The 22,913-nt window shown below is 51.5% G+C and overlaps 1 protein-coding gene across 9 annotated transcripts in view; it reads left to right on the plus strand.

Annotated features, from left to right (window-relative positions):
• The window catches only part of RAP1GAP2 (RAP1 GTPase activating protein 2), a 277,468-nt gene that overhangs the window by 66,008 nt on the left and 188,547 nt on the right, over nt 1-22,913 (plus strand). Inside the window, exon 1 of one of the 9 annotated variants that reach the window (XM_073004586.1) lies at nt 20,942-21,132. The exons of the other annotated variants lie outside the window; for them this stretch is intronic. Coding sequence (XP_072860687.1) covers nt 21,026-21,132 — 107 coding nt within the window. The 5' untranslated portion in view covers nt 20,942-21,025. Of the gene's footprint in view, nt 1-20,941; nt 21,133-22,913 lie in introns of those variants that run through there. 9 annotated transcript variants of the gene reach the window in all.

Below are 22,913 nucleotides of genomic sequence, written 5' to 3' on the forward strand. Positions count from 1 at the left end.
ATCTGGGCTGGAAGCTGCTTTTGCTGCCTTCTGTCCCGGTGCCCTGTGCACACCTGTCTGCTGTGCCCCGCAGTGCATGTGTGCCTGTGTGTACCTACATCATCATTGCATGTGTGTACATATATGTACAGATTTGAGGGTACGCAATGACAAGAGTGTGGTGCTTTTTTTTCTTTTCCAAGTTTTTATTTTGAAAATAACCAACCTGGGCCAGGTGCGGTGGCTCACTCCTGTAATCCCGGCACTTTGGGAGGCCGAGGTGGGCGGATCACCTGAGGTCAGGAGTTTGACACCAGCCTGGGCAACATGGTGAAACCCCGTCTCTACGAAAAATACAAAAAATCTAACTGGACGTGGTGGCAGGTGCCTATAAGCGCAGATACTCTGGAGGCTGAGGCAGGAGAATCGCTTGAACCCGGGAGGTGGAGGTTGCAGTGAGCCGAGGTCGCGTCACTACACTCCAGACTGGGCGACAAGAGCGAAACTCTATCTCAAAAAAAAAAAAAAAAAAAAAAAAAAAGAAAGAAAAAAAGAGGAAATGATCAACCTGCACAAAAATAGAAGACATTGAACACCTGTAGTCATCGAGAGTCACCGCTTTTCACATTTGCCCCAAGTATTCTCTCTCTCCCTCCCTCTCTCTCCCTCTCTCTTTCCTCTATAACAACAGTAAGGTGGAGAAGGTAAACTGTAGACGCCGTGACGCTTCACACCTAAATCCTTCAGCAGTGTTGACCCCAAATAATGTCATTCTCTGACATAACTGCAAGATTATTTCATATAAGAACATTTAAATTAATTTAATAATATAATCTATTATACAGTCCATATCTAAATGTCTCCAGTTGTCCCTTAATTGGAGTATGGACTGTATGTTAGGTCACATTATTAACTTATTATTTTTTCTTTTTTGAGAAGGGAGTTTTGCTCTGTGGCCGAGGCTGGAGTGCAATGGCGTCATCTTGGCTCACTGCAACCTCCGCCTGCCGGGTTCCAGCGATTCTCCTGCCTCAACCTCCCAAGTAGCAGGGATTACAGGCGCCTGTCACCACGCCTGGCTAATTTTTTTGTATTTTTAGTAGAGACGGGATTTCACCATCTTGGCCAGGCTGGTCTTGAACTCCTGACCTCAGGTGATCTGCCTGCCTCAGCCTCCCACAGTGCTGGGATTACAGGCGTGAGCCACCATGAAATTACTGGTGATGGTCACTCATTATACGTGGTGGTCACATCTCTTGTCTGTTTAAATACAGAACAGAGCTGGGTGTGGTGACCTGTACCTCCAGCTATTCAGGAGGCTGAGCCCAGGAGTTTGTGGCTGCAGTGAGCTATGATCGCACCACAGCACTCCAGCCTGGGTGACAGAGTGTGACCCTGTCTCTGAATAAATATAGAATAGGAGACTTGGCAAAGTTGTTTGGTAGAATGTCCCACATTTTGGATTCGTCTGAAAGCTTCCTTTTTTTTTTTTCCCAACATTTTCCTGGAATAGTCCTTGATTTTACGGAAGAAAGATGAAATGAGTAGCTGTGTGCTGACAGTGAAGAGGAAGGGAAACATTCCTGTTTTATCCGGGGGTGGGGGGCGGATTTGTGCCAGCCCTGCCTTCTCCTTGCGTGTGGTTGAGAGGGCTGTGCGCAGACCGCCCCCAGCCGGCCACTGGTGGGGTGTGTTGGTGCATCTGGGCGTGTTTGGTGTTAGGAGATAGGTCCAGGGGCTTCTCCCGGGAAGGTGTCCCCATGTCCCCTTTGGGGGGTGCTCCCTGTGGGAGAATGAGTGGTGTCTCCCTTGCCTGAAGCTGTTATTTTGTTCCCTCCTGTGTTTCCTTGCCTGTTGGGTAGAGGTCTACTATGTTCACTAACTGGGTTACTAGGGACAGAAACCTCACTCAAACTGGCTTAAGAAAAAAGAAAAAAAGGGTAACCAAAAGGAAAAACAAAGTCCATTAAAACTTTTGTAACTGGTAAGTTTAAGAATGCTGTCTTTGGCTGGGCACAGTGGCTCACACCTGTAATCCCAGGACTCGGGGAGGCCGAGGCAGGCAGATCACCTGAGGTCAGGAGTTCGAGAACATCCTGGGCAACATGGTGAAACCCTCTCTCTCCTAAAAACACAAAAATTAGCTGGGCATGATGGCAGGTACCTGCAATCCCAGTTCCTCAAGAGGCTGAGGTATGAGAATTGCTTGAACCTGGGGGACAGAGATTTCAGTGACAAGATCATGTCACTGCACTCCAGCCTGGGTGACAGAGTGAGACTCAGTCTCAAAAAAACAAAAACAAAACACTGGCTTCAGGACCAGCTAGATCCAGGCAGGTGAGACAGCATCATCAGACCATCTATTTGTCCCTATATCTTGGGTCTACTTTCTGCATTCATTTCATTCACAGGCACCTCTCCCCACATGTTATAAGGCAGTCACGGCAGCTCTAGTCTGAGCTTTGGAAACCTCAGTGGTATGATTCAGCTGCTTCCTTCTGTAGTACCTGTAAAAATTTGGTGTTCACTCTCTTTGGACCGACCAGGTGTATGCCCGTTCCTGAAGCAATCGTAGTAGATTGGCGAATAGAATACATGAATTGAGGCCAGTAACAGTGGCTCACACCTGTCATCCCAGCACTTTGGGAGGCCGAGGTGGGCAGATCATGAGGTCAGGAGATCGAGACCATCCTGGCTAACATGGTGAAACCCCGTCTCTACTAAAAATACAAAAAATTAGCCGGGCGTGGTGGCGGGCGCCTGTAGTCCCAGATACTTGGGAGGCCGAGGGAGGAGAATGGCGTGAACCCGGGAGGCGGCGCTTGCAGTGAGCTGAGATCGCGCCACTGTACTATATGGATTGAGGCCAGTAACGGTGGTTCACACCTGTCATCCCAGCACTTTGGAAGGCCAAGACAGGAGGATTGCTTGAGACCAAGACCAGTGTGGGCAACAAAGTGAGACCTTGTCACTACAAAAAAATTAAAAACTGAGCGTGGTGGTGCACATCTGTAGTCCTAGCCACCCAGGAGGCTGGGGCTGGAGGATCCCTTATGCCCAGGAGGTTGAGGCTGCGGTAAGCTATGATTGCACCACTGCACTCCAGCCTGGGTGACAGAGCAAGACTCTGTCTCTGAAAAAAAAAAAAAAAAAAGCATGAAGTTGAATTTGGATTGGCCAAGCCTGCATCATGTATGTCCCTAACCCACAGCTCAGACTGGGTAGGCTGAGAAAGGGACAGCCCCATATAAACCACAAAAGCCAACAGTGGTGTCAGAGTGCTCTCCAGGGGAGAACATCAAGGTACTATCAGCCAGAGGAAGGCGCCTGGGCACGGAGCAGGCAGAAAGGCAGATTTCGCTTCGTCTGGTGACGGGCGTCGGGAGTCTCTGGCCGAGTCAGCTCCTCGTTTCCTGGGGCTCCATTCCTCTTCATTTTGGATTTTGCGGAAGTCGGTGTCCACAGGACCATCTGTGTCTGGGTCTCAGCCCTGTTTCTTTTTTTTTTTTTTTGAGACGGAGTCTCGCTCTGTCGCCCAGGCTGGAGTACAGTAGTGCCATCTCAGCTCAGTGCAAGCTCCACCTCCCGGGTTCACACCATTCTCCTGCCTCAGCCTCCTGAGTAGCTGGGACTACAGGCGCCCACTAACATGCCTGGCTATTTTTTTGTATTTTTAGCAGAGATGGGGTTTCACCGTGTTAACCAGGATGGTCTCGATTTCCTGACCTTGTGATCTGCCCGCCTCGGCCTCCCAAAGTGCTGGGATTACAGGGGTGAGCCGCCGTGGCTGGTCTTAGTCCTGCTTCTTAGTAGCTATGTGATCCTGGACAGAAGAATTAGCCTTTCTAGGTCTCAGTTTACTCACCTGGAAAGGAAGATGATGTTCGCGTTTTTTCTTTTTTCTTTTTTTGAGACAGAATCTCACCTTGTCACCCAGGTTGGAGTGCAGTGGCACGATCTTGGCTCACTGCAACCTCCGTCTCCCGGGTTCAAGCGATTCTCCTGCCTCAGCCTCCTGAGTAACTGGGATTACAGGCGCCCACCACCACGTCTGGCTAATTTTTTGTATTTTTAGTAGAGGTGGGGTTTCACCACGTTGACCAGGCTGGTCTTGAACTCCTGACCTTGTGATCCGCCTGCCTTGGCCTCCCAAGGTGCTGGGATTATAGGCGTGAGCCACGGTGCCAGCCTCGTGTTCCTTCTTGATGGGGCTGAGAGGATCCAGTGGAGTAGTAAGTGTGGAAGTGTATGCAGCTGTGACACGCCGAACCCAGGCGGTGGTGCGTGCTGCCCTGCAAGGTGATTCTTCTGCTCCAGGGTGAGCAGGGCCTGTCCTTGGACTTGCGCTTTGGACAGTTGGGATGGTGACCTGCACTGGGTTGTTGACCCCTCGGGATGTGTGGGGTCATTCTTCCACAGATGCACATAGCATGGGGCAGAACACTGTCCCACAGAGGGACTGCGGGAGCCCTCTGCGCACTCTCCGAGCTCCAGATGAGGAAGGGAGGAGGGCAGAAGTGGATGAACTGGCACAGTGATTCCCAAAGTGTAAGCGGGGGAGATGCCATTAGGTGGTAAGAGGATGGGACACGGCCTTCCCTCACACTGATCCCCAGAGAGAAAGCTGTTTATTCCCTTTGCAGCTCTCTCTCCGTGCCGCTCACCCCCTCATGGAGAATGTCTCAGTTAGGGGCTAATATGTCTTTAATACCTTTCTGACATTTGCTAACCTTTCTTATTAACACAGAGAGTGGGTCTCAAGCCTCAGGCCTTGGACAGGCAACAGTGTTTAGCCAGACTGTGATAACATTATTCAATTTTCATTATATTTACTTTTTTTCTGGTAGACTTTATTTTTTAAGGTTTAAAAATTATAGAAAAGGTCAGGTGTGATGGCTCAGGCCTGTAATCCCAGCACTTTGGGAGGCCAAGGCAGGTGGATCACTTGAGGTCAGGAGTTTGAGACCACCCTGGCCGACATGGCGAAATCCCATCTCTACTAAAAATACAAAAATTAGCGGGGCGTGGTGGCACATGCCTGTAATCCCAGCTGCTTGGGAGGCTGAGGCAAGATAATCACTTGAACCTAGGAGGCAGAGGTTGAGTGAACCAGTGAGCCAAGATCATGCCACTGCACTCCAGCCTGGGCAACAGAGTGAGACTCCATCTTAATAATAATAATTAAAAAAAATAAAAAATAAATAAAATTACAGAAAAATTAAGAGTGCAGAGAGTCCCCATATGTTCTATAATCCAGTTCCCTATAACGTACATTAGTATGATCCATTTGCTATAATTAACATTAGTATGGTTCATTTGCTAAAATTAATGAACCTAGACTGATGTATTATCATTAATAACTGAAATGCATGGTTTATTCAGATTTTAGAGTTTTTCCCTAATGTCCTTTTCTGTTCCAGGAACCACATTACATTTAGTTTTCACAGCTCCTTAGACTCCTCTCGGCTGTGACTGTTTCTCAGACTTCACTTGTTTTTGGCAGCCTTGACAGCTTTGTGGCATGCTTGTCACTCAATTTAGATTTGTCTGATATTTTTCTCATTAGACTGCGTATAGGTTTTTGAAAGGACGATTACCCAGGTATAGAACCATTTTTCTTCCTTTCTTTTTTTTTTGAGATGGAGTTTTGCTCTTGTTGCCCAAGCTGGAATGCAATAGCGTGATCTTGGCTCAGTGCAACCTCTGCCTCCCGGGTTCAAGCGATTCTCCTGCCTCAGCCTCTGGAATAGCTGGGATTACAGGCATGCGCCACTACACCCAGCTATTTTTGTATTTTTAGTAGAAACAGGGTTTCACCATGTTGGTCAAGCTGGTCTCGAACTCCCAACCTCAGGTGATGCGCCCACCTCGGCCTCCCAAAGTGCTGGGATGACAGGCGTGAGCCACTGCGCCCGGCAGAACCATTTTCATCACATCCTAACAATGTGACTGACCACTGTTGATGTTGGTCTTGGTCACCTGGCTGAGATGGTGTTTTTCGTCAGATTTCTCCATTGTAAAGTTATTCTTCATTTTTAAATTTTGATTGATTGATTGACTGAGATGGAGTCTCACTCTGTCGCCCAGGCTGGAGTGCAGTGGCACGATCTCGGTTCACTGCAAGCCCCACCTCCTGGGTTCAAGTGATTCTCCTGCCTTAGCCTCCCAAGTAGCTGGGATTACAGGTGCCCACCATAACACCCAGCTAATTTTTGTAGTTTTAGTACAGATGGGGTTTCATCACATTGGCCAGGTTGGTCTCGAACTCCTGACCTCAAGTGATTTGCCTGCCTCGGCCTCCCAAAGCGTTTGGGATTACAGGTGTGAGCCATAGCGCCCGGCTGTAATTCTTTATTTTCTTCCATCCATACTATTCTGTTCACATCTAAGGAGTAGGGTATTATATTTTCTTTCTTTGTTTTTTCTTTTCTTTTTTTTTTTAAGAGAGAGTGTCTTGCTGTGTTTCCCAGGCTGGGCTCAAACTCCTGGGCTCGAGTGATCCTCCTGCCTTAGCCTCCTGAGTAGTTGGGACTACAGGCATGAGCCATCATGTCTGGCTTATATTTACTTTACCTTCTATTTATGAGAAATGATTATATCCATTTATGATGTGAACATAAACTCTTGGCTGGGCACCGTGGCTCACGCCTGTAATCCCAGCACTTTGGGAGGTGGAAGTGAGTGGATTGCTTGAGGCCAGGAGTTAGAAACCAGCCTGGCCAATATGGTGAAACCCTGGCTCTACAAAAAATACAAAAATTAGCTGGGTATGGTGGCCAGGGCCTGTAGTCCCAGCTACTCAGGAGGCTGAGGTAGGAGGATTGCTTGAGCCTGGGAGGTGGAGGCTGCAGCGAGCCGTGATCATGCTGCTGCACTCCAGCCTGGGTGACAGGGTGAGACCCTGTTGAAAAAATGAAAAAGACTGGGTGTGGTGGCTCACACTTGTAATCCCAGCTGCTTGGGAAACTGATCCAGGAGAATCGCTTGAACCTGGGAGTTGGAGGTTGCAGTGGGCTGAGATCGCACCTTTGCACACTAGCCCCAGCAAGAAGAGCTAAACTCTGTCTCAAAAAAGCAAACAAACAAACACAATAAAAAACATGAAGTCTTTATAATATTTAATTAAAAAAATGAAGTCTTTGCAATATTTAATTTAAAAATTAAGTCCATTTAAAGAAAAATATGAAATAGAAAAATTACAGGAGATATGAGGACTTTTTTTTTTTTTTTTGAGACAGAGTCTGGCTCTGTTGCCCAGGCTGGAGTGTGGTGGTGCGATCTAGGCCCACTGCAAGCTCCGCCTCCCAGGTTCTGTCTCAGCCTCCCGAGTAGCTGGGACTACAGTTGTCCGCCACCTCTCCTAGCTAATTTTTTTTGTATTTTTGGTAGAGACGGAGTTTCATGGTGTTAGCTAGGATGGTCTTGATCGTCTGACCTCTTGATCCGCCCACCTCGGCCTGGCAAAGTGTTGGGATTACAGGCATGAGCCACTGCGCCCTTCAGATATGGGGACATTTTAAAAAGCAGGAAAGTCACCCTGGAATGGTAGATGTCAGAGAAATGCTAAAGGCAGGAAGATGTTGAGAGTATGGGCTGGGAAAATGGCTGGGGCTCAGTGTCACTTCCTGGCCTGTTCCCCAAATCTCCTTAAGACAAGGAACAGGAAGTGACTGATGTGGCCTCTGAGAAGTCTCAGGTACAGCCAGGCTACCCCAGGGATGGGTGTGATGACTCCCTGGGGCCACGGCTTTTCCTCTTTCCCTTCTCTCCGGCTCCTCCTGACCCCGCAGCATTGCCGGCAGTTTCTGGCGGGCAGGTGAGGAGGCCTGGGTCAGGGAGGCTGTGGCAGCTGCCTGTGCAGCCAGCCCTGTGTAGTGCAAGCCTCAACTCTCTCTAGAGCTCAGGGTCTGGAAGGCGGTGCTGGGTGTCGGGTCCTTCTGCCCACGTTATCTAGTTTCCTCCACAACCTGGGGGAGTATTGGGATCCTTCTCGTTCTCATCACTCAGGGGAAGAGACCTGTCCAGGTCACCAGCTGCTCAGGGCCCAGGCTTGGGTAATAGGTGAAGAGTTGACCTCCCACCCTTGGATGTGAAACAAGTTACATTCCTTTATTTTTCTAAAAAGTCTTTTAAAAATATAGGCTAGCCGGGTGTGTGGTGGCTCATGCCTATTATCTCAGCACTGTAAGAGGTCGAGGCAGGCAGATCACCTGAGGTCAGGAGTTCGAGACCAGCCTGGCCAACATGGTGAAGCCCCATCTCTACTAAAAGTACAAAAATTAGCTGGGCGTGGTGGCAGGTGCCTATAATCCCAGCTACTTGGGAGGCTGAGGCAGGAGAATCCCTTGAACCTGGCAGGCGGAGGTTTCAGTGAGCCACGATTGCACCATTGCACTCCAGCCTGGGCAACAAGAGTGAAACTCCATCTCAAAAATAAATAAATAAATAAATAAATAAATAAATAAATAAATAAATAAATAAATTAAACGTAGTGGCTCACACCTATAACTCTAGTGCTTCGGGAGGCTGAGAAGGATCGCTTGAGGCCAGGAGTTCAAGACCAACCTGGGTAATAAAGTGAGACCCTCTCTCTCCAAAGAAAAAAAAAAAAATTAGCTGGGCATGATGGTACGTGCCTCTGGTCCCAGCTATTCCAGAGGCTTAAAGCAGCAGGATTGCTTGAGCCCAGGAGGTCGAGGCTGCAGTGAGCTGTGATCGTGCCACTGCACTCCAACCCGGGTGACAGAGTGAGACTATGTCTCAATATAAATAAATAAAAATACGACTTTGTCCACTGTCTAGGGTTGGCATGAAATGCAGTATTTTTAGAGACCTCCCTTCCCCAGAGTTATCTAAAAGCCAGGGGTGCTCTAAGAGAGACCTTCAAGTTGAGCCGCTGCTTTGACATCTTTCCTTGGCTGGTGGTGTGAGGCTCTGGACGTGAGCACCCTTTAGATGCCCATCTGAGTTTATCCCTCCAATGTCAGGGCCGAGGATGGGTCTCCATCCCTGGGACCTCGCTGCCCTCCCCTCCCCTCCCCTCCAGCCAATCCAATTCTATCAAGTCAAAAGCCTGGAAAAGTTTTTCTAGGGCAGAAGAAGCTTAGACTCCAGAACATAGAATGCTCCTTCTTTTCTCTCTCTTCCTCCCTTCCTTCGTTCCTCTTCTTTTCTTCCCATGGTATTTATTGCGGGCTAGTGTAGAGCAGACGCCATCCTGAGTGTGGGGTGGGGCGATGACTAAGGTGTGCGCAGTGTCTGCCTCCATGGAGTATACATTCCACCGGGGGCCGGGGGGGCAGACAGAGAAAAAACAAGCACACAGACAAACCAGCAACAACAGAAAACCCAAAACCTCAACCTGAAATAATAATCCTGAAGGAAACAAGCCAGCGGCTAGGTGCAGAATCACCGAGGGCGTGCCCCGCACGTGAGAGGTCAAGGAAGGCCTCTCTGGAAGGCAACATTCTTTTGGGACAGGTCTACGGTGGAGATACCACTCAGTTAATTCCCCCCCCCACCCACTATTTTTTTTTTTAATCGGAGTCTTGCTCTGTCACCAGGCTGGAGTGCAGTGGCGTGATCTCGGCTCACTGCAACCTCCACCTCCCGGGTTCAAGCGATTCTCCTGCCTCAGCCTCTTGAGTAGCTGGGATTACAGGTGCGCGCCACCATGACTGGCTACTTTTTTGTATTTTTAGTAGAGACAGGGTTTCACCATGTTATCCAGGCTGGTCTCGAACTCCTGACCTCAAGCAATCCGCCCACCTTGGCCTCCCAAAGTGCTGGGATTACAGGCGTGAGCCACCGTGCCCGGCCCAATTTTCCCATTTGATGGTTCAGTTACGGTGCATCATTAATAAAGTCTCCTTCCTCCTGCTATCTTGCAGGGTGGGGCGGGGTGCGGCTGAGATGGTTTCCGTCCCAGTTCTCCAAGAAAGGCAAGAGCTTCGCCTTCCCAGAGTCATGCTGAGTATACTTCTTATTGCTGACATGGGGCCACATGAAGGTCACTACTGGCCTTGCCTGGGGACGGTGTTGGAACATCTTTCCCCCTGTGTCCCTTGCAATATAAGGTGAGATGGACGGTGTTCATAGCACAGATGCTCTCAGCCCAACTCACTAGAACCTTGAAACTGATCCAGTGTATTCAAAAGGAGGACATGATTGGCACACTTCAATCCTTTCGTTATCAGCTGTGATCCATCGTTTGTGATTCATCATTTGTGACCCGCATAGCCCCTGATTCTGCCTTGTGGGTACAGTGAGCAAGGGATTGGGGTTGGGGGTGGAGGAAATGGACAGAAGCAAAGAGTTTGGAGCCTTGGGTAAAAGGAAGATGGCCAGCGCAGTTTCTGAAGCTGCTTTGGGACTTACAGGGTTCAGATAGCGGGAACTGAATTTTTTCCCCTAAGAGTAGACAGGAAATTGCTTAATGAAAGAGCTTTGATTACAACAGGAGTGGTGGAGGGTAGACAGCTGGAAGGATTTCCTTATGGACGTGGGGTGGAAAAGCCCCAGAAAGCAGGCCTGGTGGAAAGCTTGCATGTTGCAGACCTGCAGTTCCTCAGCAGGTTTGCAGCTCAGCTCCCGGCTGGGTGAAGCTCAGGTAGTCTGTGAGTTTGTGTCAACACTGAAGGAAGATGAGCTTTGTGTTTACCTTTTAGGCTAAAAGGACTTAATGTTGGGGTGGGAAGGATCATTAACACATCAGTGAGTCAGAGTCCAGAAGGAAACTATTGTCCTTCCTTCTGTCACGAAGGAAGCCGTTGTCCACTAAGCCAAGCCGGAAAGGCTTTGATTACACCCACAAAGAGGGGCATTTTCCCCTGGAAAGGAACAGCCAACCCAGAGTTCTCTTCAGGGACTGACAGAGGAGAAAGAGATGAATTCAAACAACAGGGAAATAAATTAGAATTTATTAGGAATCGGGTAAAAGGGTTCCCAACCTGTTAATTTTCTTTTTTTTTTTTATTTTTATTTTTTTGAGACGGAGTCTCGCTCTGGCTGGAGTGCAGTGGCCAGATCTCAGCTCACTGCAAGCTCCGCCTCCCGGGTTCACGCCATTCTCCTGCCTCAGCCTCCCGAGTAGCTGGGACTACAGGCGCCCGCCACCTCGCCCGGCTAATTTTTTGTATTTTTTAGTAGAGACGGGGTTTCACCAGGTTAGCCAGGATGGTCTTGCTCTCCTGACCTCATGATCCGCCCGTCTCGGCCTCCCAAAGTGCTGGGATTACAGGTGTGAGCCACTGCGCCCGGCCCCAACCTGTGAATTTTCTAGTTAGCTAGGCATGTGAGCTGGTAACCAACCCCTGGCAGTTTCCGCAGTCCACAGGGTGGTCCACAGGAGGTTGAATGAAGGAGAAGTCAGTGTCCCTGCCTTGTCTGGTCCTGGCCTGCACACTGTGCCTGGTACCCCCAATCTCTGCACATGTACGGCACTGGCTATGTAAGTCCTAGCCCAGAGGCACCCAGCAATGCCTCAGTCTTTTTTTTTTTTTTGAGACGGAGTCTCACTTTGTCACCCAGGCTGGAGTGCAGCGGCATGATCTCGAAGCTGACTGCAACCTCTGCCTCCCGGGTTCAAGCAATTCTCCTGCCTCAGTCTCCCGAGTAGCTGGGATTACAGGTGCCCGCCACCATGCTCAGCTAATTTTTGTATTTTTAGTAGAGATGGGATTTCACCATGTTGGCCAGTCTGGTCTTGAACTCCTGACCTCAAGTGATCTGCCCGCCTTGACCTCCCAAAGTGCTGGGATTCCAGGCATGAGCCACTACACCCGGCCTAGTCTTTCTAAAAAGTCTTGCAAACAGCAAATAGACACAAGTCAGGAGGAAACATGGAGAGCCAGAGAGAGGTTCTACAGATGGGATCGAAAAGCCTCAGGTGCTCGTTCTCATTTTTGTCAGGCTGGGTTATCTGGTTTCCCAGTGAGCTGCAGGACACTGACTCCCATAGCACAGTGAACAAGGCCACTTACAGATGACTTTCACGGTGCTTTCACATTTATCTCTTTTCATTTTATTTACAAAATTAATTAATACATAGTTCTTTATTTACAAACTTAATACATAGTCCTTTTTTTTTTTTTTTTTTTTTGAGATGGAATCTCGCCCAGGCTGGAGTGCAGTGGCACAATCTTAGCTGACTGCAACCTCCGCCTCCGGGTTCAAGCGATTCTCCTGCTTCGGCCTCCCAAGTAGCTGGGATTATAGGCATGAGCCCCCGCTTCTAACCGAAATGCACAAATCTTCATTATACATTTTGGACAAATGGATCCTTCTTCCATCCTGATATAGAACATTTCAGAAAAATCTCCCACATCCAGAGGCAGCCATTGTTCTAATGCTTTTGTATCTTAGATTGTTATAAAACTTCTTATCAGCCGGGTGCCGTGGCTTACGCCTATAATCCCAGCACTTTGGGAGGCTGAGGCAGGCAGATCATGAGGTCAGGAGTTCAAGACCAGCCTGACCAACATGGTGAAACCCCATCTCTACTCAAAATACAAAAATTAGCTGGGTGTGGTGGTGGGTGCCTGTAATCCCAGCTACTCTGGAGGCTGAGGCGGGAGAATCACTTGAACCCCAGAAGTGGAGGTTTTGGTGAGCCAAGATCGCACCACTGCACTCTAGCCTGGGTGACAGAGTGAGGCTCCATCTCAAAAAAAAAAAAATAAATAAAATAAAATTAAAAAATAAATAAAATTCCTTAGCCGGTGTGGTGACTCACGCCTGTAATTCCAGCACTTTGGGAGGCTGAGGTGGGTGAATTCCGAGGTCAGGAATTCGAGACCAGCTGGACCAACGTGGTGAAAGTGAGTCTGTACTAAAAATACAAAAAATTGGCTGAGTGCAGTGGCTCACGCCCATAATCCCAGCACTTTGGGGGGCCGAGACGGGCAGATCACGAGGTCAGGAGATCGAGACCATCCTGGTTAACATGGTGAAACCCCGTCTCTACTGAAAATACAAAAAAAAAAAAAAAAAAAAAAAAATTAGCCGGGCGAGGTGGCAGGCACCTGTAGTCCCAGCTACTCAGGAGGCTGAGGCAGGAGAATGGTGTGAACCCAGGAGGCAGAGCTTGCAGTGAGCCGAGATGGCACCACTGCATTCCAGCCTGGGTGACTGAGTGAGACTCCATCTCAAAAAAAATAAATAAATAAATAAATAAATAAAAATAAAATAAAAACACAAAAAATTAGCCAGGCGTGGTAGGGGGAGCCTGTAATCCCAGCTACTCGGGAGGCTGAGACTGGAGAATTACTTGAACCCGGGAGGCAGAGGTTGTAGTGAGCCGAGATTGTGCCACTGCACTCCAGCCTGGGCAACAGTGCGAGATTCTATCTCAATTAAAAAAAAAAAAAAAAAGAAGTTATCCTCAATGGAATCACGTTGTAAGCGTCTTAAGCATGTTTTGGTATCTGGCTTCTTTCACTTAGATCTTGTTTTTGAGGTGCTTCCATGTTGTCACATGTGTCCATATTTTGTTCGTCTTTATTGTTGAGTGGTATTCCACCGTGTGGATGTACCACAGCTTGTTGATGGACACACGGGCTGCTTTCAGACTTTGGTTATTTGTTTTGTTTTGTGTTTTTGAGATGGAGTCTCACTCTGTCATTGAGGCTGGAGTGCAGTGTTTCAGTCTCGACTCACTGAAACCTCCGCCTCCCAGGTTCAAGTGATTCTCCTGCCTCAGCCTCCCGAGTAGCTGGGACTACAGGCGTGAGCCACCACGTCCGGCCAACTTTGGCTATTTTGAATAAAATGGTGATGAACATTTTCATGCAAGTCTTTGTACAGAGCGCGCATGCTCACTGAATCCTTGCAGTAGCTGATAGGATGGCACTATTGTTATTCCCATTTTACAGATGAAGACACTGAGGCACAGAGGGGGTGCATTCCTAGTCCAAGGCTGCATACATAGTAAAAACTGGGGGTAGCTTTGTCTGACTGCAATGTGGTTTCTTTTTTTTTTTTTTTTTTTTAATTTTGAGACAGAGTCCGGCTCTGTCGCCCAGGCTGGAGTGCAGTGGCGCGATCTCGGCTCACTGCAAGCTCCGCCTCCTGGGTTCACACCATTCTCCTGCCTCAGCCTCCCGAGTAGCTGGGACTACAGGCACCGCCACCATGCCCGGCTAATTTTTTGTATTTTTAGTAGAGACGGGGTTTCACCGTGTTAGCCAGGATGGTCTCGATCTCCTGACCTCGTGATCTGCCCGCCTCGGCCTCCCAAAGTGCTGGGATTATAGGCGTGAGCCACTGCGCCCGGCCCCCATGTGTGTTTTTATTCCCTCACTGTAGTGTCTTTGCACCACAGCTGTTTGGGGCCATTAAGCGTAGGGACAAATGGACATCTCCCCTCAATGGCCTGTCAGTTCCTAACTGCATTTGAGCTCATGATAGTAGTTGGTATTGATAATAACGGATTTGAGTCACCACAAAGAGGTTCCATCAAATCTGCCTTTATTTTTATCTATTTATTTTTGAGATGGAGTCTCGCTCTGTTGCTTACACTGGAGTGCAGTGGTGCGATCTTGGCTCACAGCAACTTCCGCCATCCCGGTTCAAGCAATTCTCCTGCCTCAGCCTCCCGAGTAGCTGGGATTACAGGCGCCCGCCACTTTGCCCGGCTAATTTTTGTATTTTGAGTAGAGATGGGGTTTCACCATGTTGGCCAGATTGGTCTTGAACTCCTGACCTCGTGATCCACCCGCCTCAGCCTCCCAACGTGCTGGGATTACAGGCGTGGGCCACCACGCCCGGTGTCAAACCTGTCTTTAAAGGACAACAGCATGTTGAGGCGTTTGAGGGAAATCTCTAGCTAGGGTCATTACAGTCATAGCAAGCTAGCCAGCAAGGAAGCAAACAAAAAGTTTTGCTACCCAAAGCCCTAGTCGCCTGGAAATCTCACATAGTTGTAATTCGTCATCTCCCGGAGAAGCCAGGCACAGAAGGCGTTACTGGATATATAAAATAGTATATAAATAATACATGTATAAGCAACCACTCTGTTCTCTGGAGAGCCAAACAGAATAGGGTTTTGGAGAGTCTGCTGGTTCTCTCTTTGAAAGACGTTGCTAAGCAATGTTGCTAATATTATGGAAAGACAGCTTCGCTCCCGGCTTTTCCACTCAGCCCCAGAAACCCTAGAGTTGGAAGTGGCTTCGGGAGTAGCAGCAGCTGAGGAGGTTTGGTAATCAGTGAGGCTGGGGGACCTTGGGTTGGAGAGGGACTGTGCTGTAGGCCTCCCAGCCCTCAGCCTCATCAGCTCCTGATTCTCTGGACTGACTCCTGGGCAGCCTCTATTGCAAAATAACACCTCTTCCTGTTCATCAGAAATTTCACACACAGAAGGATCCTTTTGAATGTTTTCACTGTGGGAAAAATTGTTACAGTCATGCAGCTTAGCAAAAAATTCAAAAATCCATAAATGAACTTCAAAAAAGGAAGTATTTTAAATAACTTCAGTAACCCAAGCGATATATGAAGAACTTCTTTCTTCCTCCCTCTACCCACTCTCCGTAATCCCTGAACAGGAAGTTGGCGGGGTTCTGATCGACATCAGGCACTGCAGGCTCCACCTTTGTGGCTCTGGGTACCCAAGCGCAGGGTGCCTGCCACTGAGTGGGATCTGTGGGTTTCCTCAGCGTGGTTTCCTTTCCTTGGAGCTTGGAAATGCCACACAAGTCACGGAGATCCGTTTCCAAAACCTGAGCCAGTTTAGATCCTCTGCTTCATATGACGTCTGTGGCCGCAGGAAAGCTGGGCTGAGCTGAGGTTTCCCAGGCTTGTCTTTGAGGCCTAGGACCCTATTGTGGTGGGATGGACTTCTTGGGGGCTGGTCGTGGGCTCTGGGACGGGATTTTAGAAGCTGGGAGGAGAGTCAGTATGTTGGCAAACAGTTTTCCTGCATCTCTCTTTTCCTTCCTTTTCTTCTTCTTTTTAATTGGTTATTTATTTATTTACGAGACAGAGTCTTGCTGTGTCGCCCAGGCTGGAGTGCAGTGGCTGGATCTCAGCTCACTGCAACCTCCGCCTCCTGGGCTCAAACAATTCTCCTGCCTCAGCCTCCCGAGTAACTGGTATTCCAAGTGCCCGCCGCCATGCCTGGCTGATTTTTGTATTTTTAGTAGAGACAGGGTTTCACCATGTTGGCCAGGCTGGTCTCGAACTTCTGACCTCAAGTGATTCGCCTGCCACGGCCTCCCAGAGTGCTGGGATTACAGGCGTGAGCCACCGCACCCGGCGCATCTCTCTCTTTTCAAAAATAGACACTGCTTCCTGACCTCAGATGACTGCAATCCTTCCCTTCCCCACGCCTTCCTGCCTCCCTCTTCCCCCTCCTCTGTCTTCCTCCAAAGGGGGCATCCCAGAGACGCAATTTGTGCTGTGGCCCAGCAGGGGGCGCTGATGTACCTGCCAAGAATGGAGGGTTCTTAGCAGCACAGGTGTGAGCGTTCAGCTGTGTGCGAGGGAGCCTCTGAGTGATATCCCAGAGCAGGTGTGTGATGTGTATACCCTGAAAGGCAGAAGAGAGCGGGGGTGCTGCCCCGTCCTGTCCAAGGCTCTGTTTATAACCCTTGCATTGTTGCAAAGGTTGTGTGGTCCATGGAATGGCTGGGACCCTGCCCGTGGAGGGGAGGGGCAAGGCGTTTGAAGACACCTGGTTTTCATCAAAGGCCCCACCCTCCTTGCTCCATTGACCCCATTGCCCCCACCCACCCCCAATCCCAGCCCAGAACGGCAGCAGTCATTCTGCCCAGCAGTGGGGCTCTGGGAGTTGGAGGCTGGGCAGGGCGAGGAGGTGGCATCTGCTGCAGGCTAACTCTGACCAGGGGCACGGGGATCGGCACTGATTCCCGCTTTCTCATGGATATGTCTCCTGGAGCCCGTCCCCAGGCACAGAAGGCCCTTTTCTTCAGGGCCAGGCATGCGTGTCTGTCTGCCTCAACCCACTGACCCCTTAGGAACGGGCTGTGCAGCTGTCTGCGCTCTGTTCATGATTAACTTCGCTGTCTTCCGCCCCAGGCCTGATTCCCACCCAGGCCTCAGCCTTTGGAGTTGCCCTGGACTGGAAGAGGGACCTGGGCTGGCAGCTGCCTGGCACTTTGTTCTCTGGGACTGTGAGCTTTGGAGGCTGGAACAGGCCGTGGAGGTCCTGTGAGCTGGGATGCCTTGGGGCATAATTTGGGTGAGGTAGGACCTAGAGGAAGACCCCTTCTGCCGTCAGAGACTTCTGCCGTCCTCATTTCCTGTGGTCTGCATGTATCCAGCTTTCTCAGCCCATCCCAAAGTGCCTCATGAATGTGGCCTTAGAACATAGTAATGTCAAAATTCTTCCCTGTTCGTTCTCTTTCGAACTCTGATTTCTTCAAGGATGGTGCCTGGGTTTGGCGCAGGTGTGTCACTAACACCTACACCACCTGCTTTTTTTTTTTTTTTTTTTTTGGAGACCGAGTCTCGCTCTGGAGCCCAGGCTAGAGTGCAGTGGTGCCATCTCGGCTCACTGCAAGCTCCGCCTCCCGGGTTCACATCTTTCTCCTGCCTCGGCCTCCCAAGTAGCTGGAACTACAGGCTCCTGCCACCATGCCCGGCTAAGTTTTTGTATTTTTTGGTAGAGACGGGGTCTCACCGTGTTCGCCAGGATGGTCTCGATCTCCTGACCTTGTGATCCGCCCGCCTCGGCCTCCCAAAGTGCTGGGATTCCAGGCGTGAGCCGCCGCGCCCGGCCGCCTGCTTTTTTAAGGAAGGTGCTTCAAGCTTAGAGTCTTTGTCAGGCAACAGTATTGAGGTAGAACTTAATACATTTATATTTGTTTTCATGGTAGGAAGGGCAAGTGATAATGGATTTTCATTTAGGGTTGCAAGAACGTTTTCTTTTAAAATTAAGTAAAGGCCGGGCACGGTGGCTCACACCTGTAATCCCAACCCTTGGGAGGCCAAGGCGGATGGATCACCTGAGGTCAGGAGTTCGAGATCAGGCTGGCCAACATGGTGAAACCCAGTCTCTCCTAAAAATACAAAATGAGCCCAGCATGGTGGCGCATGCCTGTAATCCCAGCTACTCCGGAGGCTGAGGCAGGAGAATCGCTTGAACCCAGGAGGTGGAGGTTGCAGTGAGCCGAGACTGTGCTATTGCACTCCAGCCTGGGTGACAAGAGCAATACAACGTCTCAAAAAAAAAAAAAAAAAAAAAAAATTAAGTAAAAAAGTAAGTTGATGTAATGAAAGCAAAATAATAAACAGCAGAGCAGCATGACATTAAGACAAAGAATTGTGAAGGAGGTGGCGTGTGGCCCAATTGTGGGAAGCTTTGGCTGGGCTAACTGCACACACTCACTGGAAATGGTCTTGTTTTGTGGTTTGGTGTGTGTTAACCCTGTTTGTTTCGGGCAGGGATGGTCTTCCATTTTTCTTTCTTGCCCTAGTCTCTTGCATAAAGCTGGACATACTGCACATGTTTAATAAATGCTGGTGGAACGGGTAAGCCTAGCATTGATAGTTGTTCCAGTCTCTGCTATTGATGGGTTTTCTTGTGCTTTGGGGTTCCCTCTGTGGGGTGTGGGTGTGATGGGCTGTGGGGGCTGGAGTCGGAGTTAAGGAGGGGAATTGCTGTCTGTGCACCAAAGGTGGCAAGCTTGTAGGGCAGGGACAGAAGAATGGAACCTCTTACTGCCTGGAAATTCTACCTCTTAGAGACTCAAGAGTCAGGGTCTGAGAGGCTATGGTTTTTTGGGGGACAGCCTTGTGTTTGCAGCCACACTGGGGTTGTGGAAGAGCTGGGAACCCCAGAATGAGAGAATGAATAATAGAACCTGCTTGGTGGATTTTGTGCCTTCATCATCCCAATTCCCTGTTGTTGTTGTTTGGAGAGATGGGGTCTCACTATGTTGCCCAGGCTGGTCTAGAACTCCTGGTCTCAACTCAAGGGATCCACCTGCCTCGGCCTTCCAAAGTGCTGGGATTACAGGTGTGAGCCTCCCTGTTACCCACGGTGCACTTGACCTGAACTAGCTCCCACACTCTCACCTGCTGGGAAGGAGGGCCAGGCCTTCTGTTGAGGTGCAGCCTTCTGTGTATGGATAAAATACACCCTACGCTAAGATAGACCTAAGCCAGCACCCTCATCCCCTTCCCTGCCATCTAGCTGAAGCAGTCCATCAGCTAACCTGTGGGTGCTCCGGTGCTGTGTGCTACAGCGTGGCGGGAGAGGGGGGAAGAGAAAGCTCTGGGCTGCATGCCGCTGGGAGCTCTTCCCTCTTCTCTACCAAGGACATTCATGTTATTCTTTTTCCAGACCAATTCTTAAGTCACTACTGGCATAGTACTTGCAGCCCGCCTAACCGCCAATCCCAGGAGTGGGGCCCGGGTCATTCAAATCTCTAGCTATAAAAAGAAGTCCATGGTTATCTATATCTCTGATCCCCCACAACCCCGGCAGTGAGGGGGTGGGGGGGGGCAAGGCCAGTGGTAACGGCCGCTTCATAAATAGACCATTTTACAACCACCCTGCAGCTCCCTCCTCTCCACCCCAACTCCAGTGCCAGCAGGAAGCTGTGGGCATTCAAGAGGCCCTGGCTGAAGCCTCAGGTCTTCAAATTCGTTTGCAGTCCCTCTCCCCTCTCCACCCAGCAGGGTCCCCTCCCTGCCTGGATTTTCTGTGTCTGCTTGAACACCAGAGTGTAAAACAAACAAACAAACAAGGCAAATTGCCTCGGGGTGGGGGGGACCTCTTTGGCTCCAAAGATGGACTAATTGGCTTGCTTTAATTCCCTCCAGCCCCCTGCCCGCTTCCTTTTCCCTAGGAGGGCAAAGCGGTGAGTGACGCTGCGGGGCGGGAGGGGGCTGGGACGCTGGACAGCACGTGGAAGTGGATGAGGGGGCTTGTGCGCGAGACCGTGCGCGGATAGTAGGGACCAGGCCACAGCCCTTTCCCCAGGAGCCGGCGCGACCTTCCGCCCTTCCTTTCCGAAGGAGAGGAGGCTGGCGCGCGGCTGGCAGGGGCGGGAGGGACCACGTGGGGAGTGCGCAGCGCCCAGGCCCGGGTGGGCGCGGGGAGCGCGGAGTGGGATGCGCCCGGCCCGCCAGGAGGAAGCGGGGTCGCCGTGAAGTCGGTTATTGACCCGGTGTGGAGTCAAACTCCCAGGGCCGGGAGAGCCAGTGTTCGCGGGGAGCCACCCTGCACCCCCGCTCGGCGATCCTTGCGCCGGCTCTGGGGGGAGGCGGGGGCAGAATTCCGCCTCATTCCGCCCCATCCATACGCTCCCACCCGGGGACCCGGGCCCGGGAGCTGCGATCCGGGGCGGGCGCCGGGCTCAGGTGCCCCCCGTAAGCGCGGGGCGGCCGGGAGGGGACGGGGACTGCGCGCGGGCAGTTTCGTTTGGACCGACGAGGACGCGCGTTTCCTCTCGGTGCCTGTTTTCTCGCCCTCTGTTTTAAAGGCAGTGACAGCATCGGGGAAGTATCCGGGGCCGGGCCGGGGAGGGCGGCAGCCGCCTCTGCCTGGGGAGGGAGCTTCGGGCCGCCGGCGGGAGTGCGGGCGGGGACCAGAAGGAGCGGGCGAGGGGAGGCAGGGCCGGGGCCGGGGAGGGCGCCTGGGAGCCGGGCAGGGGGGTCCCGGGAGCGCTGTCCGCCTCCTCCTGTGCTTCGCCCGCTCCCTGTGCCCCGCGTCCTCCACCATCCGGGCGGCCGAGGCCGGGGCGCGGGAGGCGGGGCCGGGGCGGGTCCCGGCGCGGGCGGCGCGTCTGAGCGGGAGCCGGGAGCCGCCGGCCCGGGCCGCGCCCGGAGCGAGCCTCGGAAATGCCCGCGCCGGGGGAGCGGACGGCGGCTGCCCCGCGGGCCCCGAGGAGACGCTGAAGGTCGCCGGGAGGGAGGGGGGAGCGCGTGGTCACCTGACCCCCGGGGCGCACCTAGGCGGGGCGGGGCCCATGCGAGGCGGAGGCCGGGGGCCGGGGCGCGGGCGCTGGGGCCGGGTGCGGAGCGCGCGGAGCCGGGGCTGCGGGGACGCGGGCGGGCGAGGTCGGGCACCGCGGGAGGCCTCGCCATGTCCCAGCCCGCGGGGAGGAGGCATTGCCGGAAGGCGGGGATCCGCGCCGCCGTGGTGCTCATCGGACTCCTGCACAAATCCCGGAGGCAGAATAAAGAGAAAAGGTAAACCCCGGCGGGGCCGCCGGCCCCTTCCCTCCGCTCTCCTGCTACAGTCCGGTTTTCTTTGGGGTGGACTTTTCGGATGGGTGTTTGGCTCGGTGTTGGTTTGCAAAAAGCTTCCTCTCCAGGTACCACCGCGGGGAGCGAGTTCGGAGCTTCGCCCCAGATCCTGGCTGGTGCGAGGAGCCTGGGCAGGACCTTGCCGGAATCGGAGGACGGCTGGGAGGGCGCATCGGGGTGGATCCCTGACGGAGGGACCCCAAGTCCGTCGCCCCCAGACCCTGCCTTTGCAGACCGCGGCCCCCTTCCCCAAGCCTGCAGCCGCGGATGCCATTGATCCAGCCCGGGCGGCTCCATGCGCCGGTGTTGCCATTTGCTTCTCTGCAACTTGGCTGAGCCCGCGAGGTGCCTGCCTGGCCGAGATCCGCTTGCTCTGCGCTCGGTGCCGGCAGGCGAGGAGCAAGTTTGGAGGTGGCTCACTCCTCACCCACCCCCTCGCCCCACCGCCGTGGGGTGGCTTTGCCTCTTCGCTCTCTGGTGTTTGTTCTTTCGTTTACTCCTGGATGTCGAAAGTAGTTTTCTTTAGCTATTTCAGAGACATTCTGGACCACCTGTGTGGTGAAAGGTGTGGGGCTTGGGGTGGGCAAAGGAGGTTCAGGGGAAGCGTTCTGGGCTGCAACCCCAGCTGCAGGTCTGACATCCACCAGACCCCACGGAGCTACCAGGCAGGTCGTTGGCACAAAGCCTCCCTGTTCTGCTAGGGTGCATGGCAGAGCCTCCAGCAATGGGGGGAGGGGAGTGTGAAAGCTGACTGCCCACAGAAGTGTTGCCGGGATTTTGTGTAGCTTCCAGTGACCCTGCTGGATCCTAGTTACCAAATGAGTTTTGGAGTGGTTAATACCGCACCCTATAAGACACGGGCAGTGGAGCCAGGGACACCTGGGGGTGACCAGCAGCCCCTGGACATGCCCACAGGCTGAACGTACTTGGGTGGTGGGGAATAGGGGGGGACTTGGAGAAGCTGGCATGGATTGCCCTTGTGGTGGGTTGTGTCCCATTCCTCTCGTCCCCCCTTCCTATAATGTAGTGTAACAAGATGTTGCCCATTGCACAGAATGAATTTCCCGTGAAATGACATAAGGTGGTTCAGCATGAAATAACATTGAGTCAGCTAGTGAGAAAGTTCTTCCCTTTTCAGTTCTCTGCGAATCCTGTGATTTCTCTGAGGGGAAGTTTCAGGTGGGTGCTAGTCTGCCTGTAACACCTTTTAAACACTTGCTAATCTTCCTTTTGTAGCTAAGAGAGAGCAGACCTCCGGCTCAGGTCCTCTGAGTGGGGAGCAGTTGCCTGGCTAGAACTGAGGTTGTTTTTCTTTTTGTTTCATTTATTTTTAGGATTATCTCCTGGTTAATGGCCAGTAGTACCGATTTTTTTCCATTTGTGGTAGTGATATAAAGCATCATTTTAAATTAAACATATGAAGTCACAGGAATGAATCTAATTAATTAATTAATTAATTTTTGAGGAGGCATCTCACTCTGTTAGCCCAAGCTAGATTGCAGTGGCACCACCTTGGCTCACTGTAACCTCCACCTCTGGGGCTCAAGCAATTCTCGGGCCTCAGCCTCCCGAGTAGCTGGGACTACAGGCGCCTACCACCATGCCCAGCTAATTTTTTGTATTTTAGTAGAGATGTGGGTTTCACCATGTTGCCCAGGGTGGTCTCAAACTCCTGAGCTCAGGTGATCCACCTGCCTCAGCCTCCCGAAGTGCTGGGATTACAG

The sequence above is a fragment of the Chlorocebus sabaeus genome, chromosome 16 (genome assembly GCF_047675955.1).
Source record: "Chlorocebus sabaeus isolate Y175 chromosome 16, mChlSab1.0.hap1, whole genome shotgun sequence".
Classification (NCBI taxonomy): domain Eukaryota; kingdom Metazoa; phylum Chordata; class Mammalia; order Primates; family Cercopithecidae; genus Chlorocebus; species Chlorocebus sabaeus.